This window comes from Cheilinus undulatus, linkage group 20 (assembly GCF_018320785.1).
Source record: "Cheilinus undulatus linkage group 20, ASM1832078v1, whole genome shotgun sequence".
Lineage (NCBI taxonomy): Eukaryota > Metazoa > Chordata > Actinopteri > Labriformes > Labridae > Cheilinus > Cheilinus undulatus.
In genome coordinates, this window is record NC_054884.1 from 17,826,840 (window position 1) to 17,846,635 (window position 19,796).

At 37.4% G+C, this 19,796-nt stretch overlaps 1 protein-coding gene across 1 annotated transcript in view; it reads left to right on the plus strand.

The window, feature by feature from the left end:
- cmn (calymmin) overlaps window positions 1-19,796 on the plus strand; it is a 35,118-nt gene that overhangs the window by 9,293 nt on the left and 6,029 nt on the right. Inside the window, exons 7-40 of the mRNA XM_041816109.1 lie at window positions 1,515-1,565; window positions 1,648-1,698; window positions 2,225-2,275; window positions 3,564-3,614; window positions 3,732-3,782; window positions 3,882-3,938; window positions 4,029-4,067; window positions 4,429-4,476; window positions 4,564-4,644; window positions 4,727-4,777; window positions 4,863-4,910; window positions 5,003-5,047; window positions 5,827-5,868; window positions 5,970-6,011; window positions 6,108-6,155; window positions 6,244-6,294; window positions 7,294-7,347; window positions 7,446-7,538; window positions 7,622-7,678; window positions 7,782-8,174; window positions 11,494-11,790; window positions 12,763-12,819; window positions 14,404-14,457; window positions 15,071-15,115; window positions 15,237-15,287; window positions 15,443-15,502; window positions 17,394-17,447; window positions 17,548-17,586; window positions 17,677-17,733; window positions 18,235-18,291; window positions 18,419-18,457; window positions 18,540-18,596; window positions 19,499-19,567; window positions 19,694-19,762. Of these exons, the coding sequence (XP_041672043.1) occupies window positions 1,515-1,565; window positions 1,648-1,698; window positions 2,225-2,275; window positions 3,564-3,614; window positions 3,732-3,782; window positions 3,882-3,938; window positions 4,029-4,067; window positions 4,429-4,476; window positions 4,564-4,644; window positions 4,727-4,777; window positions 4,863-4,910; window positions 5,003-5,047; window positions 5,827-5,868; window positions 5,970-6,011; window positions 6,108-6,155; window positions 6,244-6,294; window positions 7,294-7,347; window positions 7,446-7,538; window positions 7,622-7,678; window positions 7,782-8,174; window positions 11,494-11,790; window positions 12,763-12,819; window positions 14,404-14,457; window positions 15,071-15,115; window positions 15,237-15,287; window positions 15,443-15,502; window positions 17,394-17,447; window positions 17,548-17,586; window positions 17,677-17,733; window positions 18,235-18,291; window positions 18,419-18,457; window positions 18,540-18,596; window positions 19,499-19,567; window positions 19,694-19,762 (2,409 nt within the window). The remainder of the gene's footprint in view (window positions 1-1,514; window positions 1,566-1,647; window positions 1,699-2,224; window positions 2,276-3,563; window positions 3,615-3,731; window positions 3,783-3,881; window positions 3,939-4,028; window positions 4,068-4,428; window positions 4,477-4,563; window positions 4,645-4,726; window positions 4,778-4,862; window positions 4,911-5,002; window positions 5,048-5,826; window positions 5,869-5,969; window positions 6,012-6,107; window positions 6,156-6,243; window positions 6,295-7,293; window positions 7,348-7,445; window positions 7,539-7,621; window positions 7,679-7,781; window positions 8,175-11,493; window positions 11,791-12,762; window positions 12,820-14,403; window positions 14,458-15,070; window positions 15,116-15,236; window positions 15,288-15,442; window positions 15,503-17,393; window positions 17,448-17,547; window positions 17,587-17,676; window positions 17,734-18,234; window positions 18,292-18,418; window positions 18,458-18,539; window positions 18,597-19,498; window positions 19,568-19,693; window positions 19,763-19,796) is intronic.

Here is a 19,796-nt window from a genome sequence, read left to right on the forward strand (position 1 = left end):
GGATCAACAAAGTTCAAAGTAAAACATTTATAGTACTTATGCACTAGAAATAAGAAAATATAAAGTATGTGAGAATATGAGGTCCAAAAAGAAATATGGAAAAAATAAAAGAATAAGTACAGTATAGATAATCAGTAATAACAGGGCTATAGTGTCCCTGACAATGGGGTCTTATTGTCCCCACAGACAGATTTTCTGTTCTTGCCCAAAGAGATTCTGTTTAAAGGGACCCTGTATGTCAAGACATGTTGATACGTTGGATTAACATTTGTGTCTTTTGTATGTATGTCAAACATAAAACTATGTAGATTCCTCCATTTGGAGAACATGTCAAATAAATTTAGACATTGCTGCCATTGTTGTGCAATGCACTCTTGCACAACAATGGTTCGAATGAAAAAAAGCTTTAAGGAAAACGCTCCCTAGGAAGAACAATGCACCAATTTTACATCACTACCCAGTGTGCTTTGTGCAATTATGACAACATACATGTTAACTTATGTTTTAGATTTTCTCAAAATATTAAAATGTACTGTTTCTATGCAGTTTCTTTGTACAGAGCCAGAGAAGCTGGTCAGTTTATCTCTAGTAGAATAGATTCTTCTAATAGTATTCTAACATGCCTTCCAGAAAAAGCCTGTTAAACAGCTGTAGTTCATTTAAAATCCATCTGCGAGACTCCTGACCAAAGTAAAGGACATCAAACACATAACCCCAGTGCCCAGATGATTTTAGAATATATTTTAATTTTTTTGTAGTTTATAAGTCACTGACCAGCACAGACCAAGAGTACATTTCTGGAGCAAATTGATGAGCCCCAAACTTGAATATTTTTAAACCCAGGTGGAAAACGTTTTCATGTGCCTTTGAATAAACCCTACACCTCACGCCTAAGTTTCATTGTAGTCCTAACTGCCTTTTGTAATTGATTGTATTATTCTATTTATACATTTTAACTTAATGCCTCTTTTGAACTGACTTTATTCTCTCAATTGTTTTATGTACTTAGTACTTTTATTTATATTGTAATATTTGCATCTGTGTTGTCTATCTTGTGTTGATGCTTCTTTTACCTATGTTATGCCTGAAATGTGCTGTATAAAAAAACATGCCTTGCCTTACAACATACATATAAAGACATTAAAGACATCTAAATTAACATCCGAGGGTTAACATCTGTCTTAATCTGCACAGCAGAACATCTTCCTGAGTTTTAGGCTCACAGCTGCCCTGGAAACCCTCACAGGAGTGCTGTTATAGTGAAATCTAACCTCAGCCTTGAACCCAAAAACTTCACCGATTGAAAATGGAATGATTAAAATAACTGACAAATACTTCAGTCCTCAAACTTTCTCTGTATGTGCGTTTTAATTCCAGGAGGAAATCCAGCAGCTCTACCCAATGGAAATGGAGCTAAATCAAATGGTCTGTGTTTTAAATTCTCCCTCACAAGTTTCACCTCAGCCATTATTTGCTGCAGTGCAGTCATAGTCATTCTGGTGTCATTATTCCAGGATATGGAGTTCAAGCTGGCCCGGCCAATGGACAACAAATGAAAGGCAATGGTATGACACAAATGAATTCTCATTAAGCATTCATGCACACTCAAACAGAAACACACTTATGTCCAGTGTTTCTGTCTTTAAGGTTATGGTGCTCAGGCTGGTGCATACGGTGGACAAGGAACCAAAGGCAACGGTATTTTGATTTGATAATGTATCATATCAGAGATGAATCATATTTTTATGTGAGCCACTTGTGATATTTTTTCAAATCCCTACCAAAACACTCATGTGTAGTCTCTGTGTGTTTGTTTCCATGCTTGGCTCTTAGGTCATGGGGCTGTAGCTGGTGTTGGAACTGGAGCCAAATCAAATGGTGACAGACCATTTTGATGAAATGTCTTTCATTTATTTGCTCTGAATAGATTATAAAGAAAAATGTGTTATGTTTGCAGGTGATGGTGCTGCAGCAGGTGGATTTGGAATGAAAGGCAATGGTGGGTACTCTCTGTTATATAGTTGTTAAGTTGTCCAATTTTATAATAATATAATTGCATGACTGGATAATACACAGCTGGAAATGTCTAATGCCATAGGCAGGTCTCCATATGATTCGAGAAGGCAATAGATCTAAAGAAGTTGTTTTTGTTTTTGCAACATCGCCTATGTTCTAACTCATATTGATGACTATTAGTTGTAATAAATCCTGGTGTTTGTTGCAGGATATGGAGCTCAAGCTGGTCCAACTAATGGACAACAAATGAAAGGCAATGGTATGAAAACGTCCCATAAATGAGGAGCAGCACACACAAGTTCTGTACATGCACACGCTGAGCAACATCACAGTCAAACTATACTGTTCACTCTCTGACAGGATACAGCGCACAGGCTGGTGGATATGGAGGACAAGCTACTAAAGGAAATGGTATTTTTAAATCATATGATTTCAAGGGCAAACTTTTTTTTAGTTTACGACCCATTTAAACTTCTAAACTCTTACAACCGCATAGCTTTAAACATTTGACTCCTTACAACATCACGAGATATATTTGATCGCTGATTATTTTTCCTTTAATAAATGTATTGCCTAATTTTTTTAACTTTAAAGTTAATAACTTGTTTGTTGCTTTTTACTGCTAAAAGATACTTCAGTAAATATAAATATTGTATATATTTGCAGGTAATGGTGCTGCAGCAGGTGCACAAAGTGGACTTGGAACTAAAGGTAAGCATTATTATGTTAATATGTATTTACTGATACAATAATTTATCATAATCAGGTTTGGTTAAAGGGAGTGGAATCTGAAGAAGTCTGAAAGGGTTTTGATTTAAAAATTGCTGCTTTAGATGCCAAAAGTTTGTCCTTGCATCACCCAGCACTTCTAACTTTAGAGTTGTTTGTCTGGTTGGTTAATATGCAGCATAAAAAAAGACTTTAGGTGCCAGGAAGAGGAGGATGTCATCTTGTAGAACTGGCAAAATATTGCACTTAGCTCCCAAGTGTTCTACATACAGTCATGTGCATAAGTTTTAGGCATATAGGGAGCCAAGGATTCATTAGGGGGCCCGATGTGCCACGGTGCAGGACTGGAGCACAGGAGGTTGACCAGAGTCAAGAGGAACACGTCAACACACACGTGTGTCAGCCAAGGTCAAACTCAATGGCATTTCTTTTGTCTGGGCCTGGTGTTACACCTGGAGACCACCAGCAGTTTTTCAGCCATTTGGTCATCCACACAGCATAGCCAGAGGCTCGTGGCAACCCTACTTCCTGCCAGGACACTACCTTATACCACGCTTACTCATCACATTCACCCTTTACTCCACCCTAAAGGTGTGGAATTTGTTATTTTTTCAACACATTATTTTCCCAAGCCCCTAGTGATGTGCAAGGACATTTAGAGCACGACCTGGGTTGTCAATCTCCCCTCCCACCTGATAGCTCCCTCAGACAGATTAACCTATTATAACACGCCTTACTTCAGCCTCAATTTTTGGCTCAAACAGGCCCAAAAGTTATGCACAGTACTAAGAGTTTTAAAAATTCTCTTTCTTCTATAGGATATGGTGCTGGATCTGGTGTTCCTAATGGAAATGGGGCTAAGACTAATGGTAATGTAAAAATTATAACATGCATTACAGCTATGATCAGCATCTACAGCTTTAAATCCCATTTGAATATACATTTAATGAAAATGGTATAACATCTTTGTAATTATTGCTTTTCAGGTCAGGGAGCTGCAGCAGGACAGGCCAACGGCAATGGGGCAAGACCAAACGGTAGGAACTGTAAAATCATTTCATTTGAGCATGCAACTGTTCTAGACTTGTGCTTTTATTTATGTTTACATGACTACAGCTAACTCCTGTATTTTACAGGACATTCTGCAGCTGGAAATAAAGCAATGAAAGGCTTTGGCCGACCATTTGGTGCAGGTGACCCATCTTTTGCTACCTTGCTGCCTGAAAATTCATGAATATGCATTTTTACGCTCTATTGATGCACATGTGTTTCTGTGATTTCAGGTGCAGGCATGGGAGTTCCCCAGCTCGCCAGAAACCAAGGTGAGTGTAGGTCATAAAACCTTACATATTAAACACTTAGACCCAGGATGGCTAAGATGATGAAGTTCAACAGAGAATCAGTGATTTAAGTGACTTTGAATGTGCCATGCTACAAAAACAATTTAAAAGCCTGTGAGACTATCAGCCATGGCACGTTCAAGGTTACTTAAATCGCCTTTCTTCCACATTCTGATGCTCAGTTTGAACTTCAGCAGGTTGTCTTGACGTTTCTGCATGCCTAATTGCTGCCACATGATTGGCTGATTAGATATTTGTATGTATGAGAAGTTGAACAGGTGTACCTAATAAAGTGATCAGTGAGTGTTTTATATCAGTGAAATTGTCTTTATTTGTTCTCCAGGATATGGCAGTAATGGTCATAATGGTTATGGAGCTCAACCAAGGGAAGGTGAGTTACACTGAAGTCTGTTTTCATTGATATCACTTGCTGATTTATGAAGAAATGTGAACATTGATGTGCATGCTGAACTTTTAGGCTTTAATGGTGGTTTTGGGAGTGCTGGTTTAGGTCTAGGACCTCGCTATGGAAATGGAGGAATGAAAGGACCAAAGCAAGGTACTATTTCTATCTCTTAATTAATTTATGATTTATGATGTTAAAATAACCAATGCATCTGAAACCCCTGTTATAAATTTAGGATATGGTGCTACAACTGGTGCCTCGAATGGACAAGGTGCTAAAACAAACGGTAAACCTTTAATACAGTATGAGATTCAAAAACAGATCCACTTGAAATGTGACTGGCCTCTTAAATTAATGTGCCAATTTTAAAGGTTACTCTGGAGCCAGAGCCCCCACTGGGAATGGAGTCTTACCAAATGGTGGGTTAATCCTGCAATAAATGTTTTGGTTTTTTTTTTTTTATGTTAATCAAAATTCAAAGTGAAATGCTTTAATTTTTGTGACTGTTAAGGTTATGGATATCCAAGTGGTGGGGCTACCAAGCCAGCAAAACCAGGTAAATAAGGAGTCATATTAAGTACGTTATCTTTAATTAGATCTAAGTAGTTTCCCTAGTAATTTCATAGTATAAAGTGTAATTGTCTAGTAATTTCTCAAGAAGTATTTACCTTCTAATATTTACCTTCTGTTAATGTATTATCAAGTATTTTCAATTCTCTGGTTTTCTGGTAGTATTTTACTCTAGACCCCTAACCCTAAAACATACTTGAAATTATTCAGGAAGAGCTCACCTTAATATAGTGTGCCAAAATAAAGAATATACCTGGGAATTATCCAGTAACTTATGTTGAACATTTTCATCTTATTTCTGATAAATTACCTGGTAAAATCCCACCTAAATGCCAGATATTTGTCACAATATTGCGAGAGTTGGGGTTAGGGATAGGGTAAGTACCGCTTAATTACCAGAGAATTGCCATAATATGGGAATTACTTGATAATTAATACATTATTTCTAGCTTTTACTCTGCAAAATGACAGCTTATTACTAGGTAATTACCACCTTATTCTCGAGAAATTTCTAGATAATTAGACTTGTTTCTATAAAAGTACTAGTTAATAAGGGCCCTCACCAAGTGCTATTGACTAGTTTAACATGACAGTTTTAATTAACATCCAACCCTTGTTTGAAAATGTTATTTTTTACTAATGGTTTAGATTTTTCCAGACAGAAACACTTCATTTACAATACGCAACATGGATGCATTTTGAAACTGATAAATTTCAGAACCCTGATTTTTACTTTTCTCTGATTTTCTTCATTTCATGTTGTAGGTTATGGCAATGGTCAAAATATGTATGGTGCAAAACCAAATGGTAAGATTGTCTCTTCTTTATAAAGTCTTGTTTAATTGTTGGGAATGCATTAATGATATCTATTGACAATAAAATTAAAATACTTTTCTATATTTTTAAAGGATATGGAGCCTCCAGAGGAGGTGCAGCGAAACCCCAACCAGGTAGAACTTGACCTAAAAACATGCAAATATAAAAAGTAAATGTACAAACACATACCTAATATAGACATATTTGTTAAATTTTGATTAAATCTTAAGGTCCTGGAAATGGAGCGGTTCCTAATGGATATCAAGCTAAACCAAATGGTAAGTTCTGTTTAATGTTAGAGTTTTTAATAGCACTTTGTTTTTTTAGTTTGAATTTATATCTATGTGATGTTGTGTTTGATCTGAGGTTATGGAGCTGGAGCCGGTGCAGTCAAAGGAAATGGAGCCAAATCCAATGGTAAAAACAACTATTAAAAATGTGTTGTTTTTCTACATTTGTACACAGTTTAACACCAACATGTATGCAGGGTTTCAAATGCCAAAGTTAGAGTAAAAAGTAATTCAGTGGATTGTGTTGATTTCACTTTGATGTAGGCCAATCTGTTTTCTCATCTATAGAACCAAAGAGTTCTCTGTAATGAATGCTTGCATTTATGCTGCTCCCTGCTGGACAACATTACAGTGCCTGTAAAAAGTATTCACCTCTTTTATTGAGTTTATAAATCAATCATGGTCAATATAATATGGCTTTAATGACAAAAAAATGACAACAAATCCTCTTTAACGTTAACGTGAAAACATATTTCTACAAGGTAATGTCAAAGAAAAATATGTAAGTGACTGCATAAAGATTTACTCTCTTTAAAGTGACTGACCTAATTCAATAGAGGTCCAGCCAAATGTTGCTAATAGCCTTACAATTAGTGAGTACAGTAAATGTGTCCCAAGTGATTGTAGAATAAAGACACCTGTGTCTGGAAGGTCCAGTCAGTGGTTAATCAGTATTCCTGGCTACCATTACACAATGAAGACAAAAGAACACTCTATACATAAGTATAAGTCAGGAGATGGGTACAAAAAAATCCAAGGCACTGATCATCCCCTGGAGTTCAGTTAAATCCATCATTAAGAAATGGAAGGAATATGGCACATGTGTAAATCTGCCTAGATCAGGCCATCCTCACAAATTGAGTGACCATGCAAGGAGACTAGTGAGAGAGGCCACCAAGACACCTATGACTACTCTGAAGGAGTTACAAGCAGCCATAAGTCAAATGAGCATCCATATCAGGCTAGTTAAAGGAATATAGCTTTAATTGAGATCAGCTTTATTTTGTTTTATGGTGATAAATGTACACGTTATTTATGCATTTATGTTTTTGTTCATTTTGATTTGAGTATTAAAATCTACCATAATTGCCATCCTTAGCCACTCCTTGCTCTGTTTTCCTTTGAGGTCATGGAGTTAAAAATGGTGCTACCCTTGGTGGATATGGAGGGATGCTTAATGGTAACTTTAAGTCATCAATCATTAGATTAACTTAAGAAATTTAAAAACAAATGTTTTTTTTTTGCCTTAAAATGACAATGACAAAATATTTTTTGCAGGATTTGGGGTCCCAAGCAGAAGTTTAAAACCACAAACTAACAAAGGTGTAGGAGCTGTGTTGCCAGGTGAAGGTGCAAAGTCACTGGGAAATGGTGAGTTTTGTGTTTCATATAATCTTCCTTAATCTTATCTTATTCACATTTGTGATTTGCGATTAAAATGCTGTGTTTCACAGGTTATGGCGGTGTTGTTGGTGTACCTAACGGACAGTTCACAAAATCAGCCAACCCTGGTAAATGATCCTGTACATGCATGTGTTTAATTTCGCTCTGCTATTAAATTATCAGTGAAAATGTGTTTTTGATTTGACTAATGTTTCTTGGTTGTATTTTTAGGGTATGGCCAGATGCCTTATGGGAAAGGCACAGGTGCAACAAATGGAAAGAGTCTGAAAGGTGAAGTTCTCTCTCCTGAGCAGCCAAGCGCAGCACCGGAGGATATTGTCCCTCAGCAAGCCGTAACTGACGGTCCAGCACCCAGCGCCCCTGAGCCCACCAGCGGCATCATCGTCATGGTGACACAAGAGGGACATCACAAACTGCCCTCACCTGTGCCACAAAGCAAAAGCTACAAGACACCACTGATCCCTCTGGCTACACCAGAACCAGCTCCAGTGATTCCCCAAGAACCAGAACCTGCACCTGAAACCACACTTGAACCTTCTGCTAAAGGTCCAGTGGTGGTAACATCTGGACCAGCACCAGAGCCAGAAGCAGCACTCCCTCAAGGCAAGTATCCCATACATGGACCTGTAAATCTGTAAAGTGTTTCTGCAAGAAGTAAAATATTCAGAATATTGTAAAATCAGAATAGCTTTTCTCTTGTTGAGAAGTAAAGTGAGATAATGCCAAGACATTCTGGCTGCAGACTGTAGAACTCAGACGCCCCTTCTTGCAGACCACTAATGTGAGATGTCTGTCAGAACGAGAGTGCTGTAATTTGCTGGTACAATGTATTTCAGTTTCAGATTTTTTAACCAAGGCTAAAATTATGTATAGATCCATCTAAGAAGTAGCTATGCAACAGTGGAACACTTCAGCTTCACCAGCTTTAGCTAAAGCTAAAATAGCTACAGTAGCTGTGTAGTTGTGTTACTACACAGACCAATGTAGCTAAGCCCCTATTTACATGATAATGTTTTCAGGTGAAAATGTAAAACTTTTGTTGCGTTTTGGCTGCCTGTCTTCATGAGAATGTCGTTTTTGGGTGCCTGAAAACAAGCAAGTGAAAAGCTTTCAAAACACCCCCCGTGTCTGTCTCAATGATGACAGGCAAAACACAACAATCGCACGTACACACTGTGGTTGCAGTCAGTTGCCATCGGCGAGTAGGGTCAGCTCCAAGGAAGGAAGGATCTCCACGCATGCATATGTTTTGGTTCATTGCAAAATCAGACCAACTACTGGCCTGGCATTTATACTACAGCATGTGTTGTATTTCCTGCTGTCTCGACTGCTCAGAGACGTTTAAAAACTTGCAGTCTGCATATGGAATATTTAAATAACAAAGACTTAATACAAAGTAGAACATTGTTGTGCGAACAGGGCCTAAGTTAGCTTTAGCAACGCGAGCTATAGCAAATGTAGCTAAAGCAAACTTAGCTGTGTAAGCTGTGTAAAAAATTTAGCAACATATGTAACATTGTTTACATTAGCTTTGTTAATACAGATCTCCACAAGCTTAGTGAGCTTTAGCTTTAGCCACACTACCTACGTAGCTTATGTAGATTTCGCAGCTAACGTTTTTGTTAGCTTGCTACATTATGTTTTCAAGAACCTTTTTTTCTGTGTGCAGACTGTTTACTCAGTTTTATTAAGTGTTTTGTAATTAGATTTTGCAGTTCAAGTTTTTAACTTTTACCTTTTGGTGTCCTAATCTTTATCTTAACCTAACATAACATTACATGGTTTTATTTTTGAATTTTTTAGCATTTATTTCCATTCTGACAGCAACCAATCTCACAATAATGATCTGCAAGAGGGAGTGTCTGAGATCTATGGCTGGCAGCCAGACCCCTCTTTTAAATAAAACGCCACCCTGTCTCGTGAAATTCAAAAATATAAGCTTAATGTCGCTCTAGATTGATTTCATTTCAATCCTTTATTTTAAGTGATGGTGGGAAAAATATCTGTATAACTGCAGCAAAAAAATTGTATTCACTTTTTTAAAGTACCAACTTACCATCTACTCTCTGTATAAATGGTAATATTCAGCATGCACTGGAGCTTTATAAAATACAACACTGAAAGAGAGGCAGATTTTCATACTACACTTATTCTAAAGTTAAAATCACTGTGTACTGCACATTCCCAAATATAACCTGAACAAAATATTTTTGGCATTGTTGCCCAATCCTGCTGTGTGCAGGGGTGATTTTAGTACTTTAAAGGCCACAGGCAAAGATCAATACAAGACCCTGCCCTGGCTAAAATCAATCATAGCGAGTGAACAAGATATTCTGGAACATTTCTTTTCACGTAACAAAAAGAGCTGGAAGGCGTACCAAAATCTCAAATATAAACACCCAAATACCCTACAGTACTTGCTCATCACCTTTTAGAAGGGCATCCTGACTCACAACATTGTAATATTTTAAGCAGAGGTGTAACTTCTAAAAATAAGAAGTAAATGCTCAGTACCTGTGAAATATCAATCCTTCTACTGTAAACCATAAACTCTTATGTATTACATGCCATTTTAGAACATAGCACCAATTGTATGATGATCGCAATGGATAAGATTGTGTAGTCTGACTTTTGCTTTACTGGGGGGAAAAAGTCTGAAGTTGTATTAAAAGTTTAAGGTGTTTGTTCACATTTGCAGCTCAGCAAGAAAATGCTGTGGGACTTTGGGGACTTCAGTGCATGTGTGAAAACAACAAGCAGTATTTAGATATGGACCATGTTTAGCTTGCAATTTCAGCAACTTGCAGTCCATTCAGGCCCCCTTCACTTTTTTATGTTTTGTTATGTTGCATCCTGATGCTACATTTCTTTACATTAATTTCTTCTCTCGTTAATCTGAGCGTACTCAGGACCCCATACTGAAAAAGTAAAAGCAGAATTTTTATAAATTTTGCATGTTTATTCAAAAGAAAAAAACAGAAGTATCACATTGACATAAGCATTCAGACCCTTTACTCGGTGGTTAGTTGAAGCACCTTTGGCAGTAATTACATCCTCAAATCTTTTTGAATATGACACAACAAGCTTTCCCAAATTGGAGGAATTTTCTACCATTCTTCTTTGAAAATCGTATCAACCTCAGTGAGGTTGGATGGGAACTGTCAGTGGACAGACATTTCCAGGTCTTTCCAGAGATGTTCAATAGGGTTCAAGTCAGGGGTCTAGCTTTGCCCCTGTAGGACAGAGTTGTCCCTAAGCCACTCCTGTCATGTTAGAAAGTGAACCTTCGGTCCAGTCTGGTGCTTCTGAGCAGGTTTTCAGTGAGGACATCTCTGTACTTTGCTCCATTCAGCTCTCCCTCAACCCTGACCAGTCTCCCAGTCCCTACTGCTTATCACCCCCACAGCATGATGCTGCCACCATCATGCTACACTGTAAGAATGGTATTGGGCAGGTGATGAGCAGCACATTGTTTCCTCCAATTGAGGCCATTCAGTTCAATCTTGGTTTTATCAGACCAAAGAATCTTGCTTTTCACAGTCTGAAACATCTCCGCAACAGTCCAGAGAAACAGACCGCACCTGAGCTAAATTTCTAGTGTTGCTGCAAACGGCCTGAATACTCATGTCAAAATAATATTTCAGTTTTTCTTTTAATACCTTTGCAAAAATATCTAAAATTCTATTTTCACTTTGTCAATGCTGGGTACTGAGTGTGGGTTAATGAGAATAAAAAATGAATTTAAACAGCTGTAGCTTTAGGCTGCAACATAACAAAATGGAAAAAGTGCACTATAGGTTAAGTTGTTTTTGATCCTTTATGAAGATGGCGATTATGTACGATTGCACTTTGTTTTCCTTACAGATGTAAGCTTTATGAATGATTTTTACTCCTTAATGCTGATGAAATGTGTAACCTCTAGGTTATGTGACTGGGGATGCTGTGCCTGAGCAGACAGTCACAGAGGCAGATGTTGTTGTTGGGGGGGAAACTGACAGTGAAGGGGATGCTGTCCCTGAAAGCACCAAATCCCTGAAACCCAAAGCTGTGCCTGAAACAGTGTCAGCTAAAAGTACAGACAACATCACCCCTGAAGAAGCTTTGAATGTGGGAGTTCCTGAAGTCACACCAGAGGAAGCAAACATCAAGAGTCAGCCTGAGGCAGGACCGGACAGGTCTGGGGTCAAAGGTCAACCTGCAGGAGAAACTGGGGCGACTGGTAATTCATATCAGGATTGTGTCTTCTCTAATGGTTCTGTACTGCATGTGTAAATGTGGACCGAATCCTGTTTGTTCTAACTGTCAGTGTGTGTACATTTATGTCATCTAAATATCTAAAACTGCAAGATTTGTGTTGTTTTGAGGTTTAATGGCTAAGATTCAGTCTCTAACTCTTCTCTAGCACTCTGTCAATCTTGTATGCACTATCACGATTCATATTTATGTGCTATCAAGAACTATTATGTGAAAATGGAGCTTTAATGTAGTGAGTAAATGTTAAAAAGAGAAGCGTGAAGAAGAGTGAATCTTAGCTAATGCTCAGCCATTTTACAGATGTTGTGTATTTACATGGTGTTTTGTTTGTTGCATGTTCTTGTTGTAGAAATTCACCAACAATTTGTGTTCAGACATGTCTTTCTTTTATATATTCTTGTTGAAACCCTGACCAAACTGGCTCATTTAGAGCATCAGATTCATCACTTCTGAAGCCACATTTTGGGAAATAAGGCTTTTTTTCTTTCTGAGTGTTAAATTACTCAGAAAATTGACTGAAAACATTAAGCAGTGGTTTGACTGAGAATAGCTAAATGTTTCATTGGTTTAAGTTGTATGTTCTAGCCAAGCTAAGCTATCCCTCTGTCTTGGTTTACTTTTAGCAGTTTCCCAAAATGCCATGCCATTCTTGTAACAGTTGTTTCAGGTTAAATAGACAAATTCACAATGGGTTAATTTCCTGACTTCTTCTGAGCAGTGTGTTACTTTAGCCAAATTGTGCTGTCTTTTGGGTTTATTTGATGTTTGTCTTTGCGTCGCTGTGGTCCATTCAGTGCATGAATTACAAAGCTTAACCCCTAGATTTTTATTTACTTTGTTGTACTGTGTTGAAGTGGGTCATTATAAAGAAAAAGTTGTATGTTTGTTATTTCCAACCAAGTTTTTGATCTTGTATCCTGTCTGATCTGGTTTTCAGAGGTTGGAGGAGGACCTACAATGTCCAAAGGACAGGGAGCTAAACCAGCCAGACCTGGTAATTATTACTCTCTTCTTTTTGATTAATAGATAATTCTGCCCACTGCATGGCTGTAAGAATCATTAAAGATCTAGGGCTGCTAGCAGCACTGAAGGGCCCTTGCACCCTGGTGCATGCCGGTAATAGTTGGAGGATAGCATCCCGGTGTTAGCAACCTGTGCAGTGTGCTGCAGCACAGCTGAGAGACCACATAGGACTGTCAGTGAATCAAGAATAATAACTATACTCCACTTTGTATATAAGGTAGTATTGGCTATAAACACTAGGTAGCAGTATAACAGAACAAGATGGTAATATGTACTGGCATCTTATAGTAGGTGGGGCTATAGCAAAACCATGAAATTAATGTTTCAATGTGTAGTGGGACAGACCTTGATCATACATGAGAAATTTATAGCAAATCATATGTTTCATGAGTTACACCAACTTCCTGTGAAATTGGCGAGGTAGTACAATCCTTGCCATTAGCAGGGAAGCCTCCTTCAATGAAACATGTCAGTGCTGTGGACAGATATTGAGGATTTCAGTTCAAAGTCTGAGCTTGACAGTTCCAGCACAGTAATGGCCCATTAATTGTTGCTTCCTGTTGCCAGTAGAGGGTGCTATGATGAGATGTTTGCGTGTAGGTGTGTTCAGCGTCATACTGTTATCTTGCCAGAAAATTTTGAAGAACACAGAATAATCTATACAAAATTTATTTCAGGTTAAAGTCATTAACCACCATAAAAGAGGCCTGTTTTTTGGGATGGGGATAACTTTAGATCCCCTTGAACTATGTTGAGGGGCCCTAAAATTAGAGGAGCCATTTCATGCCAGACATGCACTGAAGCACTAGAACATGTTCATTTTCACCAGGATCGGAGCATCTGCAAACTTTGGTGAGTTTTGGGGCATGTTAAGGCCACCAAATTAGCAATTTATTTGCAGGAATAATAATAGAGAGAAGAATTCCTTCAGTATGAATAGATCCTTGCTCCGATGTTGGTGCTTGGGCCCTAAATATGTCATATTGAAGACGAAATCTTGCAATTTTTTTTCTCCTTTTTTACTTTTCTCACTTTGACTTCAGCAAAAACCTGCAAAACAAAGTTCATCAACATCATTTTCATCTTGACCTGGTGTTTAGTTCAAAAGAGGAAGTTAGCATGCTAACTAAGTAGACTGCTAAAAATGCTAAATGAGATGAATTACATCGGCACCAAACATCAGCATGTCCTATTTTCTGTTTTAAGTATTGTTGAAGGAAACCTGTGTCTCAAAAGCTTACAACTCTTCAATGTCAGCATGTTGCTGTGCTAAAGTTAGCACCTAGCACACAGCAAATCTTAGCTTGAGCTAACTCTGTCTTATTAGTGCTTGAGAAAGAACACAATTTTATTGTACAATACAGTCAAAACTGACCACACTGGCTTTCAAAATTAGTTTTATATCATAAAATGGCTTTTTGAAGTAGTTTTCAACCATGCAGATTAAAATCACATGCATTTCAGTAATGGTTTCTCAGGTGTTTGGACATACCTGAGTGTGCGGCATTGTAATCTTGAACTATTCTCTTCAAACATCTTCCCACTATTATTGTAGACTGTGGACCATCAGGAGTACCAAATGGGCAGTGGATGAAGATCCCTCGACCAGGTAACTGGACAGTACTACTGTAGCACCAGCAGTGAAAGTTTAAAAAAGTGGCTCTCAACCAACCCAAAAGTTGGTTGTGAATGTTTGCCCTGAAATAAAACTGTGGCAAAAAATCTAGGATGTCTGGATGCCCTTAGCTGACATGCATCCAGATAGTTCCTTTTACTCTCTTTCATTTGTTTGCGAAATAAACATAGGTTGTTCTTATCAATTTAGATTTATTTCAATCTCAGTCTGGGGATTAAAAAGCTGGTTTCATGTTATGTGTTCATTTCTGTAGGTCTCTAGAAGTTTCAGAAATTTGGTGTGTGACTTTTCATTTAGGAAGTAGTGACGAGTCCTGGGGCTAGAACAATGAAGAATCATTTGAATTATTATTATATTATCATTTGTTTAACCAAAATCTTTAAATGTGTTCTTTTGCTCTTACTTCATGTAGACTGGCATTTAAAGAAACTGGGTGGTTTTAAGCTCAGTGGATCATTAGAGAAACATTCAACTTCATGTTGAATTTATATTCTTGTGTTTTGCATATAAAACAATAAATTTGATCATTACAGTGAGTAAAAGCAGGTGATGATGGAAACTGAGAACTGATGTTTTGTCTCTTCAGGTTATAATGGAGGTGCTGGAGCTTCTTCTGGCTCCAACACTAAAGGTACCTGTATATGACTGAAACTGCAAATGATACAACACTGCACATTTTAATTTAATTCAATAAAAAAACCCTTGTCTTTGTTATTCATCAACTAAGTGTATCATTTTTTAATTGCTTTTAGGTTTTGGAGCCGGAGCTGGTGTTCCTAATGGATATGGCTCTAAGCCAAATGGTACTTCATACTTTATTTTCTAATTTTAGGTTTATTAAATTGTTGGTGTTTTGCAGGTGCAAACAGAATTTTTATTTAAAGAAATAAAGGCTTTGATCCTCGTGAATGTAAACATACCCCAAGCCTAATAAAGGTGTTCTTCTGACATTGTTTAGGTTATGGTGCCAGTGCAGGGGGATATTCTAATGGGGGAGGAGCTAAAACAACCAAACCAAGTAAGAAACCTTTTTTTTCTACTGTGACATCAAACATTTTTATTTTCCCATGTGAAGACATTTAGATGAGATGCTTTTCGATGTCTGCTTCAGGGAAAAACAATACAGAGATATAAATTTTCTAATTGGCATACTTAACTGAAAACTATGACTTCATTAAAAAAAAGAAATAACCTGTAATGTCCTGAATGTGATGAATGCTGTGTTACTTGCCCTGCACAGACCCACTCTGGTGGCAACTATTCATTTATAATGTCTGCTCCTCTGTGGTTTTACAGGGGAAAACCTCACAGGGATGTCTGAACTATGGCTTGTGGGCCAACTGTGGCCAATGGTAGAGGTCCATTTTTATTTGGCACCCCTCCAAAAACTAAATAAATAAATGAATTAAATAATATTAAAAATTGATTAAACCTCAAAAAACTTTTTTTGAATGGAATAAAATATTTAAATGTGAAGATTATTCTTCTTTCTGCTCCTTTTCATTCAAAGTGACAGATTTAACTTTGGATATGAATTGTTTTGTTTTATTGAATGAAATAAACATAAATATCTGAATAAATAAAAGAAACTTGTGCTTGTGAATTTAAAACTTTCACTTTACCTGCCCCTTTTGTGTTGCCCCATTTTCCCACTTCACTTAGTTATTGTCTTTTTGCACATTTTTGCTGCTTTTTCCCTCTTGTCACCTATTTTTGACACTTTAAACCTTTTTGCCCATTTTGTTAACCCTGCAAAAGCAGATGGATTTGCCTGTTTTTCGTGTTTCTCACTGGTGAATCCATCTTGTAAAGCTCCCGTCTGAACTGTTTGGGCCCGGTTAAAAAATGACAGGACGAATCAGGAGTAAGAGGCAGTACTTTCGAGCGCGGCGGAGTCGTGACGTAAACAAGCAGCAACAAGAGGCCGGTGCAATTATGGCGGAAGAGATTAGCATGGATGCTGCTATAGCACCAGTTTTATCAGAACTTGACAACATTTTTTCATTAAAGGAAGAACAAAGAACAGCAGTGAGTTGTTTTCTTTTCAAGAACGACAAAAGTCGTGTACTGACATGTCTGCAGCCGCCATGGTTCACGTTATGCAGTTCTTTATGGAGTTTACTCCTCAGTAGGGACGCAGCTCAGTAGCTGCTACGTCATGTGTTTTGTTGCTCTGATTGCCCCGTAAAAATGTGACAGAACATTAATCTAATCACCCTCCAAGTTTTTTTTTTAAGCCTCTGCCTTTTCCCAAACACTGTCTATGGAAGGTTTTCCAGATGGATGTGTGAAACAAATCCATCTGGCGTGTCAGGTTACATTTTTGTCCTTTTAAATCCCTTTTTTCCCCCTTTACCACCTGTTGACCCTGTTTTCCAACTTAACCAATATTTGCCCTTCTTCACCAATTTTTGCCACTTGTTGCTAACTTTTCAATGTCTTTTTGACACTTCATCAATTTTAGCCTCTTTTTAGCCACTTTGAACCCATTTTGCCACCATTTTCTGACCCTATCCACATTAATAACATTACCATAAAAAAGATCACTCTGTTTTAAAGACAAGGGGTTAACATTTTTTAAAAGCTATATTGTACTACAGCATAAATAGATAAAATTCATTTTCATGTATTTGTTGCTTTGATAAGAGTGGGTAATATTCAAAGTCAAAAATAAAATATGGCTATTATAGCTTAGATTTCTAATGGATCATGATTTTGCTGACTACCATGGTCCCCCAGGTTTGGCTGGGCCCCAGAAAGCTCTCCCCTTTCTACCCCTTTGTGGATTATTAATACTTTTACTAATTCTAATATATTAGCATGGTCTGATCATCCTTATAATTTTTTGATGTGTCCCTCCCAAGATTGGAAGTCCCTGAACTAATGAATAATATTTTGTTTATCCAAAGGTTATGGAGCAGGAGGCTACCCTGTCCCTAGACTGAGCAATGGATATGGAGCTGGTAATAAATACTGTCAATATAAACATCAGTGAAATTTTTTTTTTTTTTTTTTTTTTTAATGTCCAAGAAAATGTTCAAAGTATGCCGTTTGTGTCCTCAGGACTTGGAAATCCTTATGCAGGGAAACCTCAGCAGCCTGGTGAGTCGCCCTCCACTGACAACGTAGCGTTCATTAATGGCTGTAATGAAGATGGGAGTGTATTTTCATAAATTGTTTGTTTGCTCTCAGGTTATGGACAGGGAGCATACCTTGGAGCTGGATATGGAAATGGAAATCCATATGGAGGTGAGTTTAAAGAAGTTATGAGTCACATCTGTAACGAAATATGCAAAAACAATCCTTGAATTGCTCTACTATAAGTTCCTTTAAGTCAAGCCAGTAGGATTTATGAAGCTGATTATCATTATTTGCTATAAGGGGCTTTATAATCATGTGATGTTACTCTGTTTGGGTATGGCAACTTTGGGGGGGAAATCAGAGAAGCCTTAAAAAGAGCAATACAAGAAGGATAAACTACAAGTGAAGGCTCTTTGTTAGACCAACACAAAAAAAGATAACGTTGCAAATTCTTAAAAATGAGCCTTTTTTTTCTCTAGGTTATGCGGGTCAAGGCTCAGCAGCAAAGTCCAAATCATGTTGGCTGAAATATTAACAAAAGCTTGAATGATAAATGCATATAATAACTATTTGTATGCGATTTTAACATGGAGTTACTGAAGGCCTTTCATCTCAGCCTAGAAATCTTAATCCAACCACGTAAGGCAGGTTTTGTTGTTTTGTCTTTAGGGTATGGAAATGGAAATGGAAATGGCTACAGTGCTGGTGTGCAGCCAGAGTTTGCTGGTAAGCATTATCTTATGAAGAAACTTATTAACTCTTTACTTAAATCAGTGTGTATTTTGCTACTTTCATTAACATGATTAAGAATAAAAGGATAAAACAAAATCTTTTTTTTTTTTTTTTTTTTTAGGTCTTGGACAAGGTTTACCTACTGCCAGTGGCAGATTCGGTATGTTTAGGGTTGCAAAATTAGGACAAACTTAATGTAAAACATGTAGACTTAATAATGTCTTTTTTTGATTATTATTCAGGTGGTGCCAAGCAGAGTCCTTACAATGGAGCCCCAGTGATTCCTGCTGGACTTGATGGTAAGAGGATGTAAAAATATGACTTAAGCACGAGTGAAAAGTGAGATTATCCTGTAAGAAGGATAATCCAGAGTATAATCTACAGCAGGGAAACAAAACAGTAATAGTAACCAAACACCAGTAAGAGTTCTGAGGAAACAAAAACTATTACTGATGTTGGATTATTTACTATGTGTGTGAAAATAGAGGAGATCAGAGTGGATGAAATCCATGATGCTGATATGCAGGACCTTTTAGCTTGTAAGACTAGGAGCTCCTAAACTTTGCCCTGCCAAGGACTCCCATTTAGCATTTATCTCCAGCAAGTTCCCCCACTCTTGAAAAATGTCTTGAATTCTTTGCACATAAGAAATACCCCAAACTGAAAGTAATAATCTTTTTAGTCTCATCATTCAACATATTTATTGTAAACAGTTTATTAGAATTATTGTCTCATCAATAATCAATTGCTATGTTAACATTAAAAATATTTCTTATTAATTCAGTAGATATTGTTTTTCTTATCTGTTATAAAATGGTCTGTTGAATTCATACTCAATAAGTTTCAGGAGTCACATGAATAGTAGTAATGGCAGTGATTACTCCTCGTTTCAGTCCCTAACAATATTCACATTCTGGCCGCTAGAATTGTATGTGTTATTCTATTAAAGTGATTGATACGGAAGGAAACACATATATTTCAAGATGCCTTGATGCAGTGTCTGTCAAAAATAAGTGATTAGTTGGTCTTTAATTTTGTTCCATTTGTCCCCCTTTTTACTTTAAGCTTCCACATCCCCTGTAGAGCTCTCTGGTCAGCCCCTCAGGACCCTCACTTTGAAAAACAGTTAATATCTAATATCCAGTTTGTAGGTCTCTTAGTATCACAATAAACCACTAACATTTCTCATGAACTCATACAGGAATGAGTCAGTTTGAGCCTCAGTCTGCTGGTCTTGGTCCAAATGGAAAAACCAGCAGCATGTATGGTGGTACGTATGAAAACCATATTAATCCTGTAGAACACAACAGATAAGAGCTGTATTTAGAAAATAAAATAACATACAAGACATGCCCTGATAGCATTAAACATTTATAGATATTGTTTAATGTTTCAGGACTGGGTGGCATGCCTAATGGTGGTCAGCCTATGGGAATGGGTGCAAAAAAATCAAACACAAAGTATGGTGAGTGCTTGTTTGTCCTGTTTCAGCATTTAAA